At 45.1% G+C, this 18,458-nt stretch overlaps 1 protein-coding gene across 23 annotated transcripts in view; it reads left to right on the plus strand.

Annotated features, from left to right (window-relative positions):
• PLEKHA5 (pleckstrin homology domain containing A5) overlaps positions 1–18,458 on the plus strand; it is a 991,819-nt gene that overhangs the window by 802,634 nt on the left and 170,727 nt on the right. For all 23 annotated transcript variants that reach the window (XM_069228492.1, XM_069228488.1, XM_069228489.1 and 20 more), the window contains 2 exons: positions 15,219–15,299; positions 15,436–15,585. In XM_069228492.1, the coding sequence (XP_069084593.1) occupies positions 15,219–15,299; positions 15,436–15,585 (231 nt within the window). The remainder of the gene's footprint in view (positions 1–15,218; positions 15,300–15,435; positions 15,586–18,458) is intronic.

The raw sequence follows: 18,458 nt of genomic DNA on the forward strand, positions 1-18,458 counted from the left end.
CCCTCCTAAGAGTGGGTTACCTGAACTGGACACACAAGGAAGAGTTCCACCATCTTGATTTTGGTGGAACTAGGAATGTTGGGTAAGGGTTATGCCCAGTTCCCACAGGAAGTGGTCATATAGAGATTGCAAACCCAAGGGTAAGTAGCCCATTGGCTACCAGTCTACACTCCCCTAAATGCCTCTAAATTGAGCATTTAGGTGGGCCCCTGGCACTGGAAGAACAGATTTTTCTGACCCAAAGAAGAAGGGGACAGAGAAGAGCCAAAGGAGAGAAAACTGTGGCCGACTGGCAGCCTTTTGGCACAAAACCCTGCCTGCCTTCCTCCTCCTGTCCTGATGATCGTGACATCACTCCACCTCCTGCAGCTGTGGGAACCCCAATGCCTTTGAGGTATTCCAGCACTTCGCCAACTCGTCAACATCTCCCTTGGAGTGAAAGAGACGCTTCCCGCAGGCACCCGTCACCACATCCGGTTCACCGTTCTGCTGACCACCTGGTCCAGTGGTGCAGCAGCTGCCCAGGAGGAGGTCATCGAGCCCAAAGAAACCAGTCCCATCGCCACTCCAAGTGAGAAGACATCAGCATCAACTGAAGTCAAGGGACAGCAGAAATGCAGAGGACATCTTTCAGAGCCGTCCAGCTGCTTCCTCCTCTTGCATGTCTCCCAAAGAACAGTGGAAGCCTTGACGCAGGAACACTGACAACAATGACCCCTGCACGTAAGTTCCCGGGCCAAGGTCAACGACATCCAAATGTGTTATCTTGCTCCCAGGTCCCCATCGACTGAGCCCCCCTGTTGGGAGCTCCCAGACTTGTCCCCAAGTCCCCCTTGCACTCTCTTTCTAGGTGGCCCCCCTCGTTGCCAAGTGTGAGGTATGCAGGACCCCCGACTCGACTAGCATTACTGCCCCCGGATACCCAGGGCAGTTTAAACTACACTGCTTGTCTTGCGTATGACCTTACACCCCCTGGCACCCCACTACCTACAAGAGGACCCCCTAATACTGTTTGCAAGGGCCCCTTTGCAGTAAAAGTACTTTTGAACCTTTACCGCCTAAAAGCAAAAGTATTACTTACTTGCTAAGTCAATACAAATTACAACACTATTCATCTTCTTGAAATTATTCTGGTGTTGAAATATAATGTAACCAAAGTAACTATTTTTCTAAACATTGATCTGGAGTTACTTGTTGAGTGTCTCTCATTTCTTGACTGTGGGTTCAGCAAATGCTTAGCACTATCCTCTGATGAGTCTAACTGCTCGCCCACACTACCACAGAAGAGAGCTTTTCATATTGTCACTTTTACCCTTGTAAACTAATAAGTGTTGTCTGTACTATCTGCATAGTTGTTACACTACTTAGATAGCCAGCTTCCGACAAATATTCTGTTCCTCCAGCACCTAAATTTTAACCAGTTGTATGCTTTTCTCATTTGGCATCCACCATTCGCTCTAGGCTATCAACTGTTCTCTCCAATTTGAACACTTCCCCATATAGCCCCTGCAGGCACATATCTGATAGAGACTTCTAACTGCAGATTGCTTACCTTAAACTATACCCAGGAATCAGAGTGGATCAGAAAGATTTTAGAGCAGTACCTCTGTGTGCCAGTAGGTGACATTGTTCAGCTCCGTGTCAGCTTTCTCCTCACCAGAAGTAACAGGCACGGAGCCACTCTGGTGCCCTAACATCATTTCTTACCTTTCTGCACCAGATAGCACTGATCTGGTCTGAACTATACTGAGTCGTTTTTTAACTGACTTTTGTTGGCTCTCTTTGAGAGTTGTCTCCTGGTGTGAGCATGTTACCCAAGAAAATGACTTGTTTCAAGCCGTGTGGGGCCTGTCACTGACATTTGTGTCTGACTGTCCCCCACTTTGTATGTTGGTGGAGCTTAGAGCCTGACTATGCCTTCAAGACCCTCGCACCATGCACCTGAAGGCACTGAGGCAGCAATCCCACAAGCTCCTCGCTGCCCATCGTCAGACGACCCTGCAGCGCTCAAGATCTCAGTCGCACAGGAGGTTCCATTGGCATATGCGGGCCCTGCAGTGGGACCTGATGTCTTAGTGGGCACATCATCAGGGCCTAGAGTTCTCAAGAAGATTAGGAATGACCGGGCTCAATCTATTTTTCTGGATCCAGATTGCGCGCAGGTAATCTGGTATCCTGAGCAATTGAGCCTGACAATCAGTCCTCTGATCAGGCTGCCCCTTTGAGAGGATCACCTGTCACAGCAGCAGGGGAGGGTTCTGCACCTAAACCTCCCCACCCTTCACTTTCATGCATGGAGATTGATCTACAATTGGTGACATCCCTCGACCTTCCTTCCAAAGTTTGTGATGTTATTCTGGTAGCCAGGCTGTCCCCTACCAAGTCAGTATACACCTGCTGTTAAGATAAGTTTGTGACGTGGTGTGATTCCCACAATATCGACCCCTCTTTCTGCACCTCTATCCCAGTTTCTTATATTTGCTCTCTCTTTAGTCCAACAGTGCTCTACTCTGGGCAAATTAAAGGTTATCTTTCAGCCATATCAGCTTTTTGCGGTTGCAGGACCAACCTTCTTTATTTAAATCACCTGTTCTGACCAGTGGTCTTAAAGGCTTGCAGCACTTATTTCCCCTCAGGCCATTCATCATTCCCCAGTGGGATCTGAATCTGATTCTCATCTTCATGTGAGCCTCTGCATAATTGCCCTCTTAGCTTCTTGACCATCAAAACTGTCTTTCTAGTGGCCATAACATTGGCCAGGAGGGTCCGCTAAGTACAGGCGTTCTCAGCACACCCGCCATGCTCCACCAGTGCTACCTGGACAAGTTGGTCCTCGGGGCACGTACATCCTTCTTTCTGAAGGTTGTGACATCCTTCAACGTAGGCCTAAAATATAATCCTGGCTACCTTTTTTTGCTCCACCTTATCCCTCTAAAGAAGGGGAAGATTTCCCAGTCTGATCTCAAAAAGAGCATTATCATTCTAACTAGACCATACAAAAGACCTCTGGACGATCAACTCTTGGTGGGGAGCATAGGAGAAACTGCCAATCTCAAGAGGAATAGTGCTCTGCTTTATGATCTGTTGTGCATTGGCCAAGAAGCACCCCTTTTCTTGTATGCATGCTCATTCCACCAGAACTAAGGTTGCGACCACTGTGTTAGCCCGTGAAGCCCCTGTCCTGGATATCTGTCATGTGACCCTCTGCCTAGCCCAGGTGGTGGCTACCCCGAGGAGCCCCCCCCCGTGCCTGCCTGCATCGTTGAAGCGACCCCGGGTCTCCTCATAGCTTTCAACACAAAACCCGACGCCTGTTTACACTCTGCACCCGGCCTCCCGTGTGCCGCTGAGGGTGTACTTTCTCTGCCTGCTTGTCCCCCCCCCCCCCCCCCCCCCCCCCCCGATGCCCTACAAAACCCCCCTGGTCTGCCCCCCAAGGACGCAGGTGCTTACTTGCTGGCAGACTGGAATTGGGGCACCCCTGTTCTCCATTGAAGCCTATGTGTTTTGGGCACCTCTTTGGCCTCTGCACCTGACCGGCCCTGAGCTGCTGGTGTGGTAACTTTGGGGTTGTCTTGAACCCCCAACGGTGGGCTACCTAGGACCCAACTTTGAACCCTGTAAGTGTTTTACTTACCTGTGAAGTTAACATTTACTTACCTCCCCCAGGAACTGTTGATTTTTGCACAGTGTCCACTTTTAAAATAGCTTATTGCCATTTTTGTCAAAACTGTACACGACATTGTGATTATTCAAAGTTCCTAGAATGCCTGAGTGAAATACCTTTCATTTGAAGTATTACTTGTAAATCTTGAACCTGTGGTTCTTAAAATAAACTAAGAAAATATATTTTTCTATACAAAAACCTATTGGCCTGGAATTGTCTTTTGATTGTGTGTTCCTCATTTATTGCCTGTGTGTGTACAACAAATGCTTAACACTGCCCTCTGATAAGCCTACTGCTCGACCACACTACCACAAAATAAAGCATTAGAATTATCTCTTTTTGCCACTATCTTACCTCTAAGGGAAACCCTTGGACTCTGTGCACACTATTTCTTACTTTGAAATAGTATATACAGAGCCAACTTCCTACATTGGTGGATCAGCGGTGGGGTACAAGACTTTGCATTTGCTGGACTACTCAGCCAATACCTGATCACACAACTAAATTCCCCGAAATTGTCATTAGAAACTGATTTTAGAAATTTTAGCTATTTTTCTAAATTTGTAAAAGTCCTGCTAGGGCCTTGTGTTAGTCCCTGTTAGCATTTCTTTTAGAGGTTAAAAGTTTGGATTAAGTTCTAGAGATAGTTTTAGATTCTTAAAAAGCATCCCAACTTTTAGAGAAATAATGTCTAGTACAGATGAGATGGTGGTGGAGCTCAACCTCACCCCTTACCTGCATCTTAGGATGTCACAGTTAAGGACTCTCTGTAAAATTAAAAAGATAAAAAACTGGATCAAATCCTACCAAAGTACAGCTCCAGGAGCTCTTGGCAGAGTTTGCTAAAGACAACCCCTCTGAAGACAACCTTACAGAGGGGAAGCTAGTGACCAGGAGGAAAATGTCACCCCTCCTGTCCTAGTTATGGAGCCCAGGGTTTCTCAAACTCTGACTCCACAAGTGATAGTCAGAGATGCTGCTTCTCCCACAGGGGAGTCCAACTGCTCTGGAAGCATTGAGGGCAGTCTCAATGAAGATGACCTCCTGTTAGCCAGGATGGCCAAAAGATTGGCTTTGGAGAGACAGCTCCTAGCCATAGAAAGGGAAAGACAAGAGATGGGCTTAACTCCCATCAATGGTGGCAGCAACTTGAATAGGGTCAGAGTAAATACTGACATGCTAAAAATCCCCAATGGGATTGTAACTAAATATGAAGATGGTGATGACATCACCAAATGGTTCACAGCTTTTGAGAGGGCTTTCTGCAACCAGAAAAGTAAACAGATCTCACTGGGGTGCTCTCCTTTGGGAAATGTTCCCTGGAAAGTGTAGGGATAGACTCCTCACACTCTCTGGAAAAGATGCAGAATCCTATGACCTCATGAAGGCTACCCTGATTGAGGGCTTTGGATTCTCAACTGAGGAGTACAGGATTAGGTTCAGGGGGGCTCAAAAATCCTCGAGCCAGACCTGGGTTGATTTTGTTGACTTCTCAGTCAAAACACTGGATGGTTGGGTTAATGGCAGTGGTGTAAATGATTATGAAGGGCTGTATAATCTGTTTATGAAGGAACACCTTTAAAGTAGTTGTTTAAATGTTAAACTGCATCAGCATCTGGTAGACCTAGGTCCAATTTCTCCCAAAGAATTGGGAAAGAAGGCAGATTAGGGTGACCAAGACTTCCACAGGGGGTGATCAAAAGAAAGGGGTCACAAAGACTCCCCAGGGGAAGAGTGCTGAGACATCCAAGGGAAAAAGTAAAGATTCTTCTACAGGGCCCCAAAAACTTGCTCAGGAGGGAGGGTCCAAAGCCTCTTCACAATCCTCATTTGGGTACAAGGGTAAAAACTTTGATCCCAAAAAGGCCTGGTGTCGTAGCTGTAATCAGCGGGGACACCAAACTGGAGACAAGGTCTGTCCCAAGAAAGGTTCCACTTCCACTACTACTCCAGTTAGCACTGGAATAGCCAGTCTCCAGGTGGGATCAACAGTGTGCCCAGAGCAAATCAGGGTCCACACTGAAGCTACATTAGACTCTGAGGGTGGGGTGGACCTAGCCACACTAGCTGCCTGGCCTCCTAACATAAAAAAATACAGGCAGCAGATCTTTATTAATGGGACTAGTGTAGAAGCCCTGAGGGATACAGGTGCCAGTGTCACAATGGCGACAGACAAACTGGTTTCCCCAGGACAATACCTGACTGGACAAACTTATCCACTCACCAACGCTGACAATCAGACTAAAGTACATCCCACGGCTATGGTAACTTTAGAATGGGGAGGGGTCACTGGCCTGAAACAGGTGGTCATCTCTTCTGCTATACCAGTTGAATGTCTGCTTGGAAATGATCTGGAGTCCTCCGCATGGGCTGAGGTAGAACTCAAAACCCATGCAGCCATGCTGGGTATCCCTGAACTGGTGTGTCAAGACAAGGGCACAGTGCAAGGCTCAGGGTGAAAAAGAGGTGTTGGAGTCTAGAATAATGGCCCAACCCTCAAAGAGAAAAGGAACGAAGACTTGGGAACCAGCTTCAGCACAGAAAAAGAAAAAGAACCTCTCTTCTCAGTAAGAAGTTCTATTCCCTGAGGGAACTGAGCCTATAGAGTTGGAAGCTTATCAGGTTGAGCTCTTGGGCCCAGGGGGACCCACAAGGGAACAACTGTGCAAGGGGCAAGAAACATGTCCCTCTCTTGAAGGTCTTAGGCAGCAAGCTGCTGAGGAAACAAATGGAAAGGTCAGTGGAACCCACAGAGTCTATTGGGAAGATGGACTCCTTTACACTGAGGCAAGAGATCCAAAACCCGGTGCCACTAGGAGAGTGGTAGTGCCTCAAGAGTTTAGGGAGTTCATTCTAACCATAGCCCATGACATTCCACTTGCTGGGCATTTGGGACAAACCAAGACTTGGGAGAGGTTAGTCAACCATTTCTGTTGGCCAAACATGTCCCAGAAAGTAAATGAGTTTTGTGCCTCCTGTGCCACCTGTCAAGCCAGTGGTAAGACAGGTGGCCACCCAAAGGTCCCCCTCCTTCCACTTCCAGTGGTGGGGGTCCCCTTTGAAGGAGTGGATATAGTGGGTCCACTTGAACCTCCCACAGCCTCAGGGAATCAGTATATCCTAGTAGTAGTGGATCATGCTACTAGGTACCCTGAAGCAATTCCCCTTAGGTCCACTACTGCCCCTGCAGTAGCCAAAGCATTCATTGGTATCTTTACCAGAGTGGGTTTTCCTAAGGAAAATGTTTCTGACAGAGGTACCAACTTCATGTCAGCTTACCTGAAACGTATGTGGAATGAGTGTGGGGTGACTTACAAATTCACCACTCCATACCATCCACAAACCAATGGTCGTGTTGAAAGGTTTAACAAGACATTGAAGGGCATGATCATGGGGCTCCCTGGAAAGCTCAAAAGGAGATGGGATGTCCTCTTGCCATGTCTGCTTTTCACCTACAGAGAGGTGCTTCAGAAGGGAGTAGGGTTTTCCCCCTTTGAACTTCTGTTTGGCCATCCTGTTAGGGGACCACTAGCTCTTGTGAAAGAAGGCTGGGAGAGACCTCTTCATGCGCCTAAGCAAGATATAGTGGACTATGTACTAGGCCTACGTTCCAGGATGGCAGAGTACATGGAAAAGGCAAGCAAAAACCTTGAGGCCAGCCAACAGCTCCAGAAGATGTGGTATGACCAAAAGGCTGCTATGGTTGAGTTTCAGCCAGGGCAGAAAGTCTGTGTTCTGGAGCCTGTGGCTCCCAGGGCACTTCAGGACAGATGGAGTGGCCCTTACCCAGTGCTAGAAAAGAAGAGTGAGGTCACCTACCTGGTGGACCTAGGCACTAGCAGGACCCCCAAGAGGGTGATCCATGTTAATCGCCTGAAACTCTTCCATGACAGAGCAGGTGTGAACCTGTCAATGGTTACAGATGAGGACCAGGAAGCAGAGAGTGAACCTCTCCCTGATCTCCTCTCCACTGACCCTAAAGATGGCATAGTAGATGGAGTGATCTACTCAGACACCCTCTCTGGCCAACAGCAATCTGACTGCAGGCAAGTCCTCCAGCAGTTTGCGGAGCTCTTTCCCCTGCCCCTGGTCAGACACACCTGTGTACCCATGATGTGGACATAGGAGACATCATGCCTGTCAAAAACAAAATTATTAGACAGTCTGATCAAGTTAAGGAAAGCATCAAAGTGGAAGTCCACAAGATGCTGGAATTGGGAGTGTTTGAGCACTCTGACAGCCCCTGCGCTAGCCCAGTGGTCTTAGTCATCAAACCTCACACAAAAGATGGCAAGAGAGCGATGAGGTTCTGTGTGGACTACAGAAGGCTTAATTCTGTCACCAAGACAGATGCCCATCCCATTCCAAGGGCAGATGAGTTAATTGACAAATTGGGTGCTGCCAAATACTTAAGTACCTTTGACTTGACAGCTGGGTACTGGCAATCAGAATGGCACCAGGAGCAAAAGAGAAAACAGCATTCTCTACACCTGATGGGCACTACCAGTTTACTGTGATGCCCTTTGGCTTAAAGAATGCCCCTGCCACCTTTTTTAGTTAGTTAAGGTTAGTGAATCAAGTCCTTGCTGGCTTGGAGTCCTTTAGTGCAGCTTATCTTGATGATATTTCTGTCTTTAGCTCCAGCTGGCAGGACCACCTGGTCCACCTGAAGAAGGTTTTGCAGGCCCTGCAAGCAGCAGACCTCTCTATCAAGGCATCTAAATGTCAGATAGGGCAAGGTACTGTGGTTTACTTGAGACACCTTGTAGGTGGAGGCCAAGTTCAGCCACTCCAACCCAAGATCCAGACTATTCTGGACTATTCTGGGCTGGGTAGCTCCAAAAACCCAGACTCAAGTCAGGGCATTCCTTGGCTTGACTGGCTACTATAGGAGGTTTGTGAAGGGATATGGATCCATAGTGACACCCCTCCAAGAAAATGCCCAAGAAGGTAAACTGGACTCTAGAGTGCCAACAGGCCTTTGACACCCTGAAACAAGCTATGTGCACAGCACCAGTTCTTAAAGCTCCAGATTACTCTAAGCAGTTCATTGTGCAGAGTGTCCTACACTTTAGAATAAGTAAGGAAATTTAAAATTCAACTGAAGCCATAATAAGGAAAACTTAGAAAAACACACTCGCCCCTGAGAAGAGATGACCATTTGTGCTGTGTTAATCTTGCAAACAAGCGGAGTCAAGAGACAGATCTTCAAAAGGTGGTTTGGAAGGATGTAAATTCCAATTACTGGCTCAAGAATTGCAAGGCGATAATATCAGTAGAAGCAAGAGACCATTGTCTATTTCACATGTGTGCCCAGCTGTGAGCGTCAGCTTCTCATTACTGTCAATGTCTGAGAGATGGCACTGAAGCATGTGTTCCAGGCTTACAGTGTCTCATGCAGCCAACAGATGGGTGCTGAAGCAGCAGTGTCAAGCTGACGCTGCTCTAATCAAGGAAACAAGGCACGCTCAGGAATGCGTTTTGCGATACTCAAGCGTTAGAAATTAAGGAAACAATAACGGTGAGGCTAAAGATGGGTGCTGAGCTAGGAGTATTATTGTGGTGCTTTGGTAGTTAGTCAAACGCAGGAATGCGTTGTGTTTTCCAGTGCAGTACACAAACATTATTAAATTGCCAAGAATTTAAAGAAGCTCAAGTAAACCAAAACTTAGTATTGAGTAGTAGGTTATAACAAAGATTCGAATATATAGCAAGTACATAGATAATTCTAGATAGTATTGGAATGCTGGCAGACTTTCATAGAGTCCAGGCAGGAGTGTATGTACACAGGCAATTACTAATGCCATTCAATCAACTTGTGTGGGAAAAAGGTATTATAATGTCACACAAAAGTATTCATAATCACAGTGATGATAATAGTGGATGGTCTTGGAGTGGAGGCAGGCTAACAGTGAGCCAGGGCTAGTGTATATGTACACAGGCCAATTAAGTCCCAGTGCCATAAGAGTGCCTGGCCACCCGAGAATGGTCAAATGCTTATTTCAGCTATGTGAGCGTGCCACTCTGCTACAGTATTCAGTTCCTGGTGTTTTGAAATACACTGATCGATCCTTTGGCATTCCATTCTTTCAAAATCTGTGTAATGCTTCCGCTTCTACTTTGCCAAATTAGAACCTCTGCAGAATGGTTCCATTCCAAAACATGTGAGGCCAGTGGAGCATTAGTTACCCTATATCTTATCCTGCTTCGATGCGGGCATATTCTTGCTTTCACTGGTGGTGAGATTTGTCCTATAGAGGTGAGCTTACAGGGATACCATTCACAGTAAATTCCATTCTTAAAACTACAATTAGAAAAATCCTTTAGGTCAGTTGTTATACTTCCATATTCAAAGGTTCTTGTGTCTTTAGTGTACATGCAAGCTACTCAGTTTCCACAAACCTTTACAGGCTGGAGACCCCAGACATACTCAGTGGCTCTGTTGGTACTATAACTAGTCACTTTGGGAGTGAACCAGGTGGTCTTTGATATTTTTACCTCTTTTACAGGCAAATGAAGGTGGTTCAATTGAGGGATCAATACCTTTTTATAATATGCCAGTGTTTTGTCACAAGATTTCTCAGTTTGTGTGAGGACAGAATGTAGTGACACATAAACTAATTTATTGAAAGGTATTTTCTCTTTGGTTTGGAGAAATTCCTCTCTAGGACAGTGCAAAGCCCTTAAGGGCTGGTTTGATGCTCGTTCTTGGATCCCCTGCTGAATAACCTGTCTTGGAAGTTGTTAGCCTCTCTGAAATATTCCTCCTTGTATGTGTAGTTTCTTCGGAGATGGAGAAACTCTCCGAAAGATAAGCCACCTCGGAGTGCTCTAGGCTGATAGCTTTTATAGTATAATAACCTATTTCTTTCCGTAAGCTTCCTAAAAAGGGTGGTGAATAGCTTGTCTTCTTTCTGCCTAGTAGTGCGATCAAGGAAGGCAGTTTCAGTTTTATGAAATAAGCAGGTGAAGGTGAGGTGCCTTTGTATGTTAGTCAGGTATTGTAAGACATTTTGCAGTAGAAGTTCAGGGACTGACCAAATTAAAAGATATCTGTGCATCTTTTCCAACAGGTTATGTTGGAGCAGTATTTATTTAGTACATGTTTATGCTAAAGATCATCTGCATAGATATTTGCCAGATTTGGAGCAAAAATGGCTCCCATCGATGTACCTGAACACTGTTGGAAGTATTGGTTGTTGTACTTGAAATAGTTATATTGTGGGGCAAGTGAAATGACAAAATCAGTGGGGACCATTCAGGGGTGTTTTCTTGTCTCAGGGACATTATCGGTTATCTTTATATAGTTTCTTCTTGAAGGATATTAGTGTAGAGAGATGCAATGTCTAAGGTAGCCAAGAAATCTTAGTCGCTGTTGCAGGGCATATTCTTTGATGAATACATTAATATATTCATCTAGATGTTCTAAAATAGAGCCTTAGCCAGATAAAATAAGTCTCTTTGGGGGATGATTAACTTCTGTGCACCTTTGGTGAACTGTATAAGACAGGGATGCATGGATTCTCTGCATTAAAAAATCTGAACAGTTTGTCCGACAGGAAGGCCAACTCTTTACATTGTGAAGTTATCTTGAGAATCTCACTTTTAATTTTGCCCAGGGGGTTAAAGGAGAGTCTTTTATAATGATGAGGCTTGGAAATCTGTCTTTTCAATTAATTGTCATAGTCCATGTAACCTTGCTAGACAATTCCTTCCCCATTGTCAGCTGGTTGTACTACTGTGGTGGGCTCATGTTTGAGTTCAAGAATGGCCTTTCTTTATGCCAAAGAGATATTGTATTGAATATACTCCCTTGCTTCCTTCATGGAACCAAGGCCCTTTAATGCTAACTTTTCAAAAGTCAGCAGTTCTGGTGGCATCAATGTGTTGAAAGGGTAAAAGGTAGAAGGTGGCTTCCAGGCAGTGATTGTCATTAACTCAGCTGCTACTCTCTGAAAATAATAGTTTCAGTCTTATTGTTCGGAAGAACTGCAACAATTCTGTTTTATGGGCAAAACAAAATCAGTTTTCCCCTTTCTTTAGAAGTGAAATTTCAGTAGAAGAGAGAGTATGCTGAGACAATTTAAAAATAGGAATGTGTTGGGTATTATTCAACTCTGACTGTGTTGATGGAACTATGGTCCCTGAGGACCCCACCTGTAGTATTTCCACCTCGTCTGGTGCCTACTTGGTTATTGATTCCATGGTCTGCTTCTCCCCCTGTCTCTGTGCCCTCAAGCTAAAAAAGGTTGCCCCGGGTGAGTGAGTGTATTGCTTAGGCCTTCCTGTGGGTCTGAGTTGTCGGAGCTTGTGGATGATTCTGAAAGTGTAACTGTTTGCTTGTTTTTGTATCTATCCCAAGTGTGTGTGATCTGTCCTGTACTTGGTAATGGTCTAATACTCTTCTTTTAGATGAGAGCTAAACCTTTTCCTTTGCAAAATACTTGATGTCCTTTTGTGACCTTATCACCTTTCTTTTTTAATTCAATTCTGTTTAAATTGTCAATTGACATTTTAAGGTTGTCAAGCAAATATGTTTTAAGATCTAGTGTCAATCACTACTTAGTATAACACTCATCCTCTTTTGACTACAAAGTAGTCATTGTTTTCTTCCTTTAACCTAAGGTGTCCCTTTAATTGTTGGTCCTGATGAGACCCAAAATCCTTGTACTAGGTCGAAACGCTGTTGACACATAAGTAATACAAACAAACTAACTTCCAGTCCCCTTAATTGATATAAGAGCACAGATTTATTATAATCGCCTGTGACATTCGGATACTTGCATGGTTGTTTGCTGTTCTAACCTGCACATATAGTTTGTCACCTTTTTCTGTCATTTGTATGTATTGTATACTATTGTGGTGTTCTGATTCAGTTTTTTCACATGGAATATTGTGCACCTTATTTACATCTGTATAAAATTGAACAATTTTTGCCTGCTTATTTGACTACTCTTTTTCCTTTCTATAACTTGTTATGAACAGTTATTGTGCATACAGCCATTGTTGCTTTTTGTCATTCAAATATTGTGTTTATTGTTAATAAGAACTGTTGTTTTCTAAATACTTTCTACCCTGGTTCTTGTTTAGGAAGGGCAGCCCTTGTTTTTTTTTAAAGAATCCTGGATATCTGTCAGGCAGCAACGTGGGCATCCCTGCATACGTTTTCCAAACACTACTTCGTGGATAGTCTGGTCCGTCATGATGGGCATAGTTAACCATTGGTCCTACAGGATTTTTTGATTTGAAATTGGTTTTGCAGATCCACCTGCGGGAAGGGCATTGTTTGGGTATCTATTCCAAGATTACGAATCTGCAGGAAGATGTCTCTGTCAGATGAACAAGTTACTTACCTTCTGTAACTCCTTATCTGGTAAAGACTGTATCTAAATGCACATTCCTTACCGATCCTCTGTGCTCTGCAAGCCAGTTGAAGTATAAGGGAGACCGTTCTCAGGGCCTTAGTGTTTTCTACACCAGCGTTCAGTTCTCTCTCATCTTTGCTCTGTGCTCCTGGCATGGAAAGTCTTGAAACTAACCAATATTAGTGCACCGAGGCGGTCCCTATATAAGTACCATGTACATCACTTCCAGTGAGGCAAATGCAGAGCCAGCCAACTGACACAACCTTCTGACGTGCTGGCAGACTGGCGGACTGATCAAAACTCTTTTGGATCCAGTATGACACCTGAATATATTCTCAGGTAAGGAATCTGCAAATAAAGTGTATCACTACCAGATAGTGTTACCGAAGGTCAGTAACTAGTTCTTCTGGTTAAATTGTTCCAGCCTCAGTTTTGATTTGTTTTAGGATGCCTCCAGATAGTCTTGTGTAATCTCCCTAGATGCACCCCTTTCTGCTCTGTGCTCTCCACACTGTTGGCTCCATCTTTAAGGTCCTGTTTTGCTGTGTCTTTCCTTGCTTCAGCAGAGGGGCAGTTTATTTTCTCCAGCCTGTGACACTGAACCACTTCGGGCAGCTTGGGCAGTTGGCACCGGGGGGAGTGTGGTGCATAGTGGAATGGCCTTCTGCCCACCACCCTAATTCTTTCTGAGGTAGACCCCTTTCACCTTTGTTCCAGCGTTGAGTGTGGGGTCGGACCCATTGTCCCCAGCATTGATGTGCTAATTCTTGCCTTTCCACTTATGCATGGATTGCCTCCCCTCAGGGGTTGATTCTCCCTTGGGCTCCCAGAAATTGTTTCCACAAAGGCTGTGCTGGTTACGTTCTGTTAACTATGCCTGTCTCACCGATTCCTGTTGACTCTTAGCTCATTGGTCGTACGCCCAGGCAACCCTTCAACTTTACTCTGTTTCCCCTCTTGCACTCTCCTGCCCACACTACTCCTCACTGGGGCTTTCCACATAATTACCAACCCCTGCTTATGCCTCCATTCAGTCCTAGACAGCTGGTTCCTCACTGCTCCACCCAACAGCGCATCTCACAAATGGGCATTGGCAGCAATTGTATTCTTACTTTGTCTGGGTCCTAGTCACCTGAGATCGAATTCTCTTTCCTGGTGTGGACCTAATGCTCTACTGTGCTCCACTGTGTGTTGTCTCTCCAGTCTCTTCCTCCCCCACGAAGAATGCACCGCAATTTATTTCCCTGTCTCCTCTTCCAGTGTGGTCTGAGGTGAGGAAGAGCACTGTCACAAGGACGCAGGCATCCCCTCACCCTTCTTAGGATCCCACTGAGGTCTTCCTGCTCCACTCAAATCTCCGAGAGCGCGGTGTCTTCTCCACTAATCACATCAGGGATCGCATATTACTAAAAAGAAATTAAATCGCAAAGAGAACATCTAAAGTAGGATAGTACAGAAGTATATTCCTTTCGCCAGTAGGCCCATGAAAAATGTGAAGCAAATATAGAACATGTCATATTCTTTGCCTTACTGCATTGCACACTGCAGGAGCAGAAAAATGGCTCAAATCTTGATTGTGAAACTTTTTCCTGTGTAGTGACCGTGCAACCAGCAATTGACTTGCCACAGCTCAGATTGAACATGTTCTATTCTCCCGAGTTGAGCATTGCTTCAGTGCTGCTTAGCAATTTTAATGAAAACAAGGCACATTTCCAGTTTTAAGTATGCAGAAGCAGTGAACTACAGCATTAATACACGAAGGTACCCATAAAATATTGACTACTGTTTTTAAAAAGGATCTTTATTTTGACACAGCAAGTTGGTGCAGAAATGTCGACAAAGCAGCAACACAGTGCTATTTTTTGTTATTTTTTTAAAGTATTTTCCTTTGAAACATCAAGTAATCATTTTACCGGCTGCCAGCTGCGTCAAATTTAATTTGCTTGTCCTATTCCGTTCTGCGCTAAAACTCAAGTCCCTTTGACAGACCGATGGAATCTGTATGAAAAAAGCACGCTGTAGAAAATGTGCAGCTCTCCTAAAACCAGGTGGTATTGCTGATACAGTAATTTACCATTCATTTGCAAAATATCTGTTGTTCCTTTTTTGTTCTGATTTTCGGTGAGTGATTGTGATACAAGCATGGGGTAAGAGTAATTACATCCACCTCTTTTTTTGTTAAATAGGCGAAGCTAAGCAGATTGTGTGAACAAGATAAAGTGGTCCACGCCCTGGAAGCAAATCTTCAGCAGCTACACAAAGAGAAAGTAGGACAATTACATTTATTACCTTAAATGGTGTCATTTTATGTGCTTGTTATCGTAGTACCGATGGCTGGATTTGAAAAGAAAATCAACCTAACGACGCAGAACATTAAAACATTAATTCTTTTTGTTATAATAGTACACGCTCGAGCAGGCATTACTATCGGCCAGTCAAGAGCTGGAGATGAATGCAGATAATCCGGCAGCCATCCAGAATGTAGCCCTGCAACGAGACGGTTTTCAAAATGGCCTGCTTAGCACGTGTCGAGAAGTGTCTCGAGTCACTGCGGTAAGTAATAGATTCCGCTCAATAAAACCCAACGAGCTGTCAAGTGATTTCTCTTCTTGTTCCTTTTAATTGGACTGTCTGAATGTTCTTCCGCCATAACGGGAGCCAAATTGCATTCTGTGTAAGCAGTTTGGAAGTCCTTGTGGGGCCGTTGAAGACGGACCATTTCATCACAGTGTACCTAACATAGAATGCTTAGAATTTATATCTCTCTTGTACATAACGGAAGAGAGACCGTTTGGGTCAGTTACTGAATAAGTTCTTGGAATGTGATGAGTCATTGCACGTTCCACCTCCCCGAAAGCTACATATTATACGTTTTCATGAAAAATTGTTAAAAATATGCAGAGCATGCACCAGTATATTTATCATGTATATGTATCGCATTATAAGAAATTCACCATCATTCTTATCTACAGCAGAACAGTGTTTTTGAAATGTAAACATTACTTTACATTCTATTTCTCACATTTGGTATCTTTTATGTTTCGCCTGCATAGAGCACAAGTGGTCTAGTTGGCTAATTGTGTGTTTACCAATAACTTACATTGGGGTACAGCCCACCCATTGCTTGCTGTCCATCTTGTTCCATTATATGTTTGCCGTTCCCTTGAAGCACAGCCTCTTTACAATCCTTTGGTTTAGTTGAGTTGTATCTCTTACTGCTAACTTTTAGGGAACTACTTTTTAATTTTTGCATAAGTACCCAATTAGATCGCATGGATTTTCCTTCGCTGTTCCTTGTGTGGTTCACCGCTTCCAAATAGCAATACCTCTTGCTTTGTGTTGCTGTCCCTTACGTTTTTTCCCTTCCACCTTCCCTCTCCCTGCTGCTTCAAAGCCTGCACATTTCAGCTGGTCCTTCCCTCCTAGACTCCCTTATCAGTTTGAGGGGCACTCATGCATATTGACACATGCGCATGCCTATAAAATGACACATCCGCATCAGTGCCTATTGGCTTTGCCAGAGCTTATTTGATGAGAGTATTTGTTTAAATGGCCCTAATGACAAACCACTGTGCCCTACATTAACAGCATACAAATAAGGGAGCGAAACTGAGGCCCTCATTATGACCCTGGCAGACGGGGGAGAAGTGGCGGTAAAACCGCCAACAGGCCGGCGGAAAAAAATTGAATTATGACGGTCATCCACCACTTCTCCACTCCGAACGCTGGGTGGGAGACTTCAGTCTCCAGCCCAGCGGCCGTCACCAGACTGCCGGCGGTATCAGGACCCTGCATACTGCCATGGATTTCGGGTGGTCTGGAACCGCCATGAAATCCATGGCAGTAGGCACTATTAGTGCCAGGGAATTCCTTCCCTGGCACTGATAGGAGTCTCCCCACCCCCCTCCCCCACCCCCAAATCCTCCCTCCACACCCCTGTCACGCTCCAAAGGTGGCAGGACCCCCCCCTCCACCCCTACCCCCAACATGCACAGACACACACCCCCTCCCCACTCCCAACAGACACACACCCCCTCCCCACCCCCAACATGCACACACACACACCCCTACACGCACACATACACTACAACAACACATACCCGCACACATACAAACAGGCATGCACACAGACCGATCGCACACATTTCCCATACACACAACACCCCCCCGCATGCATACACGCACTCACACACCTCCTCTACATACTCACATGCACACCCCCATGCATGCACACAACACCCCCCTCCCCTAACGGACAATCAACTTACCTTGTCCGTTGATCCTCTGGGAGGGGACGGGATCCATGGGGGCTGTCCACAGCCACACCGAATCATGGAACGTGTTTCGGTGGGCGGTGTTCTGATGACGGGCGGTGGAGGTGGAGCAGCCTCCACTTCTCCGCCGACCACACGTATGGATGCTGGCAGCTCTCCATCCGAAAAAGGACAGAGGGCTGCCAGCAGTCATAATACGCCGCACGGAAATCCGCCTGCACTGGCGTTCTTCCGCACGGCGGTACCTCGGCGGTCTGTGAAAAAGACCGCTAAGGTTGTAATGAGGGCCTTAGTCTCTCACTTGTATGTTTGTAGAATCCAAATGTCCAGCCATGTAGAAACTAAATAGTGATACATTTTAGGTGTGGCTTGACATAATAGCTGTTGGGGACCTTATGTGATAAGCAAAAAAAGAGCCTTTTGGAGCACTTCTCAAAAAGGGTATTTTCTCGGCCCACATGTTGATTACCTTGAGCATGGCATTTGATGTTGAAGATGGTGTGCTTCTGCTGAAAAAGAGTGCTTGTATTGAACGTCATGCCTTGTGGAATGGTGTTTCCTCATTAGACAGTTCTCGACAGAACTGAGTTTGGTATCCTAACAAACCAGTGATCAAAGCATAGACCTGTTGTGCTTGGTTAAAAAAAATAATAATAATTAAGAACAGCCAGTAGGGGTTGGTGCTGCTTAACGCCTCTGACCTGAAAAAGCCTGGAAGTGGATGATTTTTAATGTGATAATCTGTGTTATACCCTTCTAGGTAGAGCTGTGTAATATATATTTTTGGTGGTATTTATAACTCTGACTGTATGCCTAACAGTTGCTGTGTGAGAGAGCTTATGTATAATTCAGTAGGCCTTGGTTGGTTATAGTACAAGCCAATGATGAAAGCTCTATGCCAGATTGGTTCATTGGGAAAATGTGTGTCTGATGCCATAAATAGGATCTGTGTATGAAGAAAGATTAACATAAAGGCAGTAGACCTTGCTTATTTATTGTGAAATGTATTGGTTAAATCCAATAGGGTGGATTGGTTTTAAACTGTTAATGCCTGTAGGTCCGTATTTGGTTGCATCAAATCTCATGGGTCACAGTTGTAGGCAAGGGTTTGGGGATGATTTCCTCTCTAACAAACTATCGGGATAGATTTCC

Source organism: Pleurodeles waltl, chromosome 4_1, assembly GCF_031143425.1.
Source record: "Pleurodeles waltl isolate 20211129_DDA chromosome 4_1, aPleWal1.hap1.20221129, whole genome shotgun sequence".
Taxonomy (NCBI): Eukaryota; Metazoa; Chordata; class Amphibia; order Caudata; family Salamandridae; genus Pleurodeles; species Pleurodeles waltl.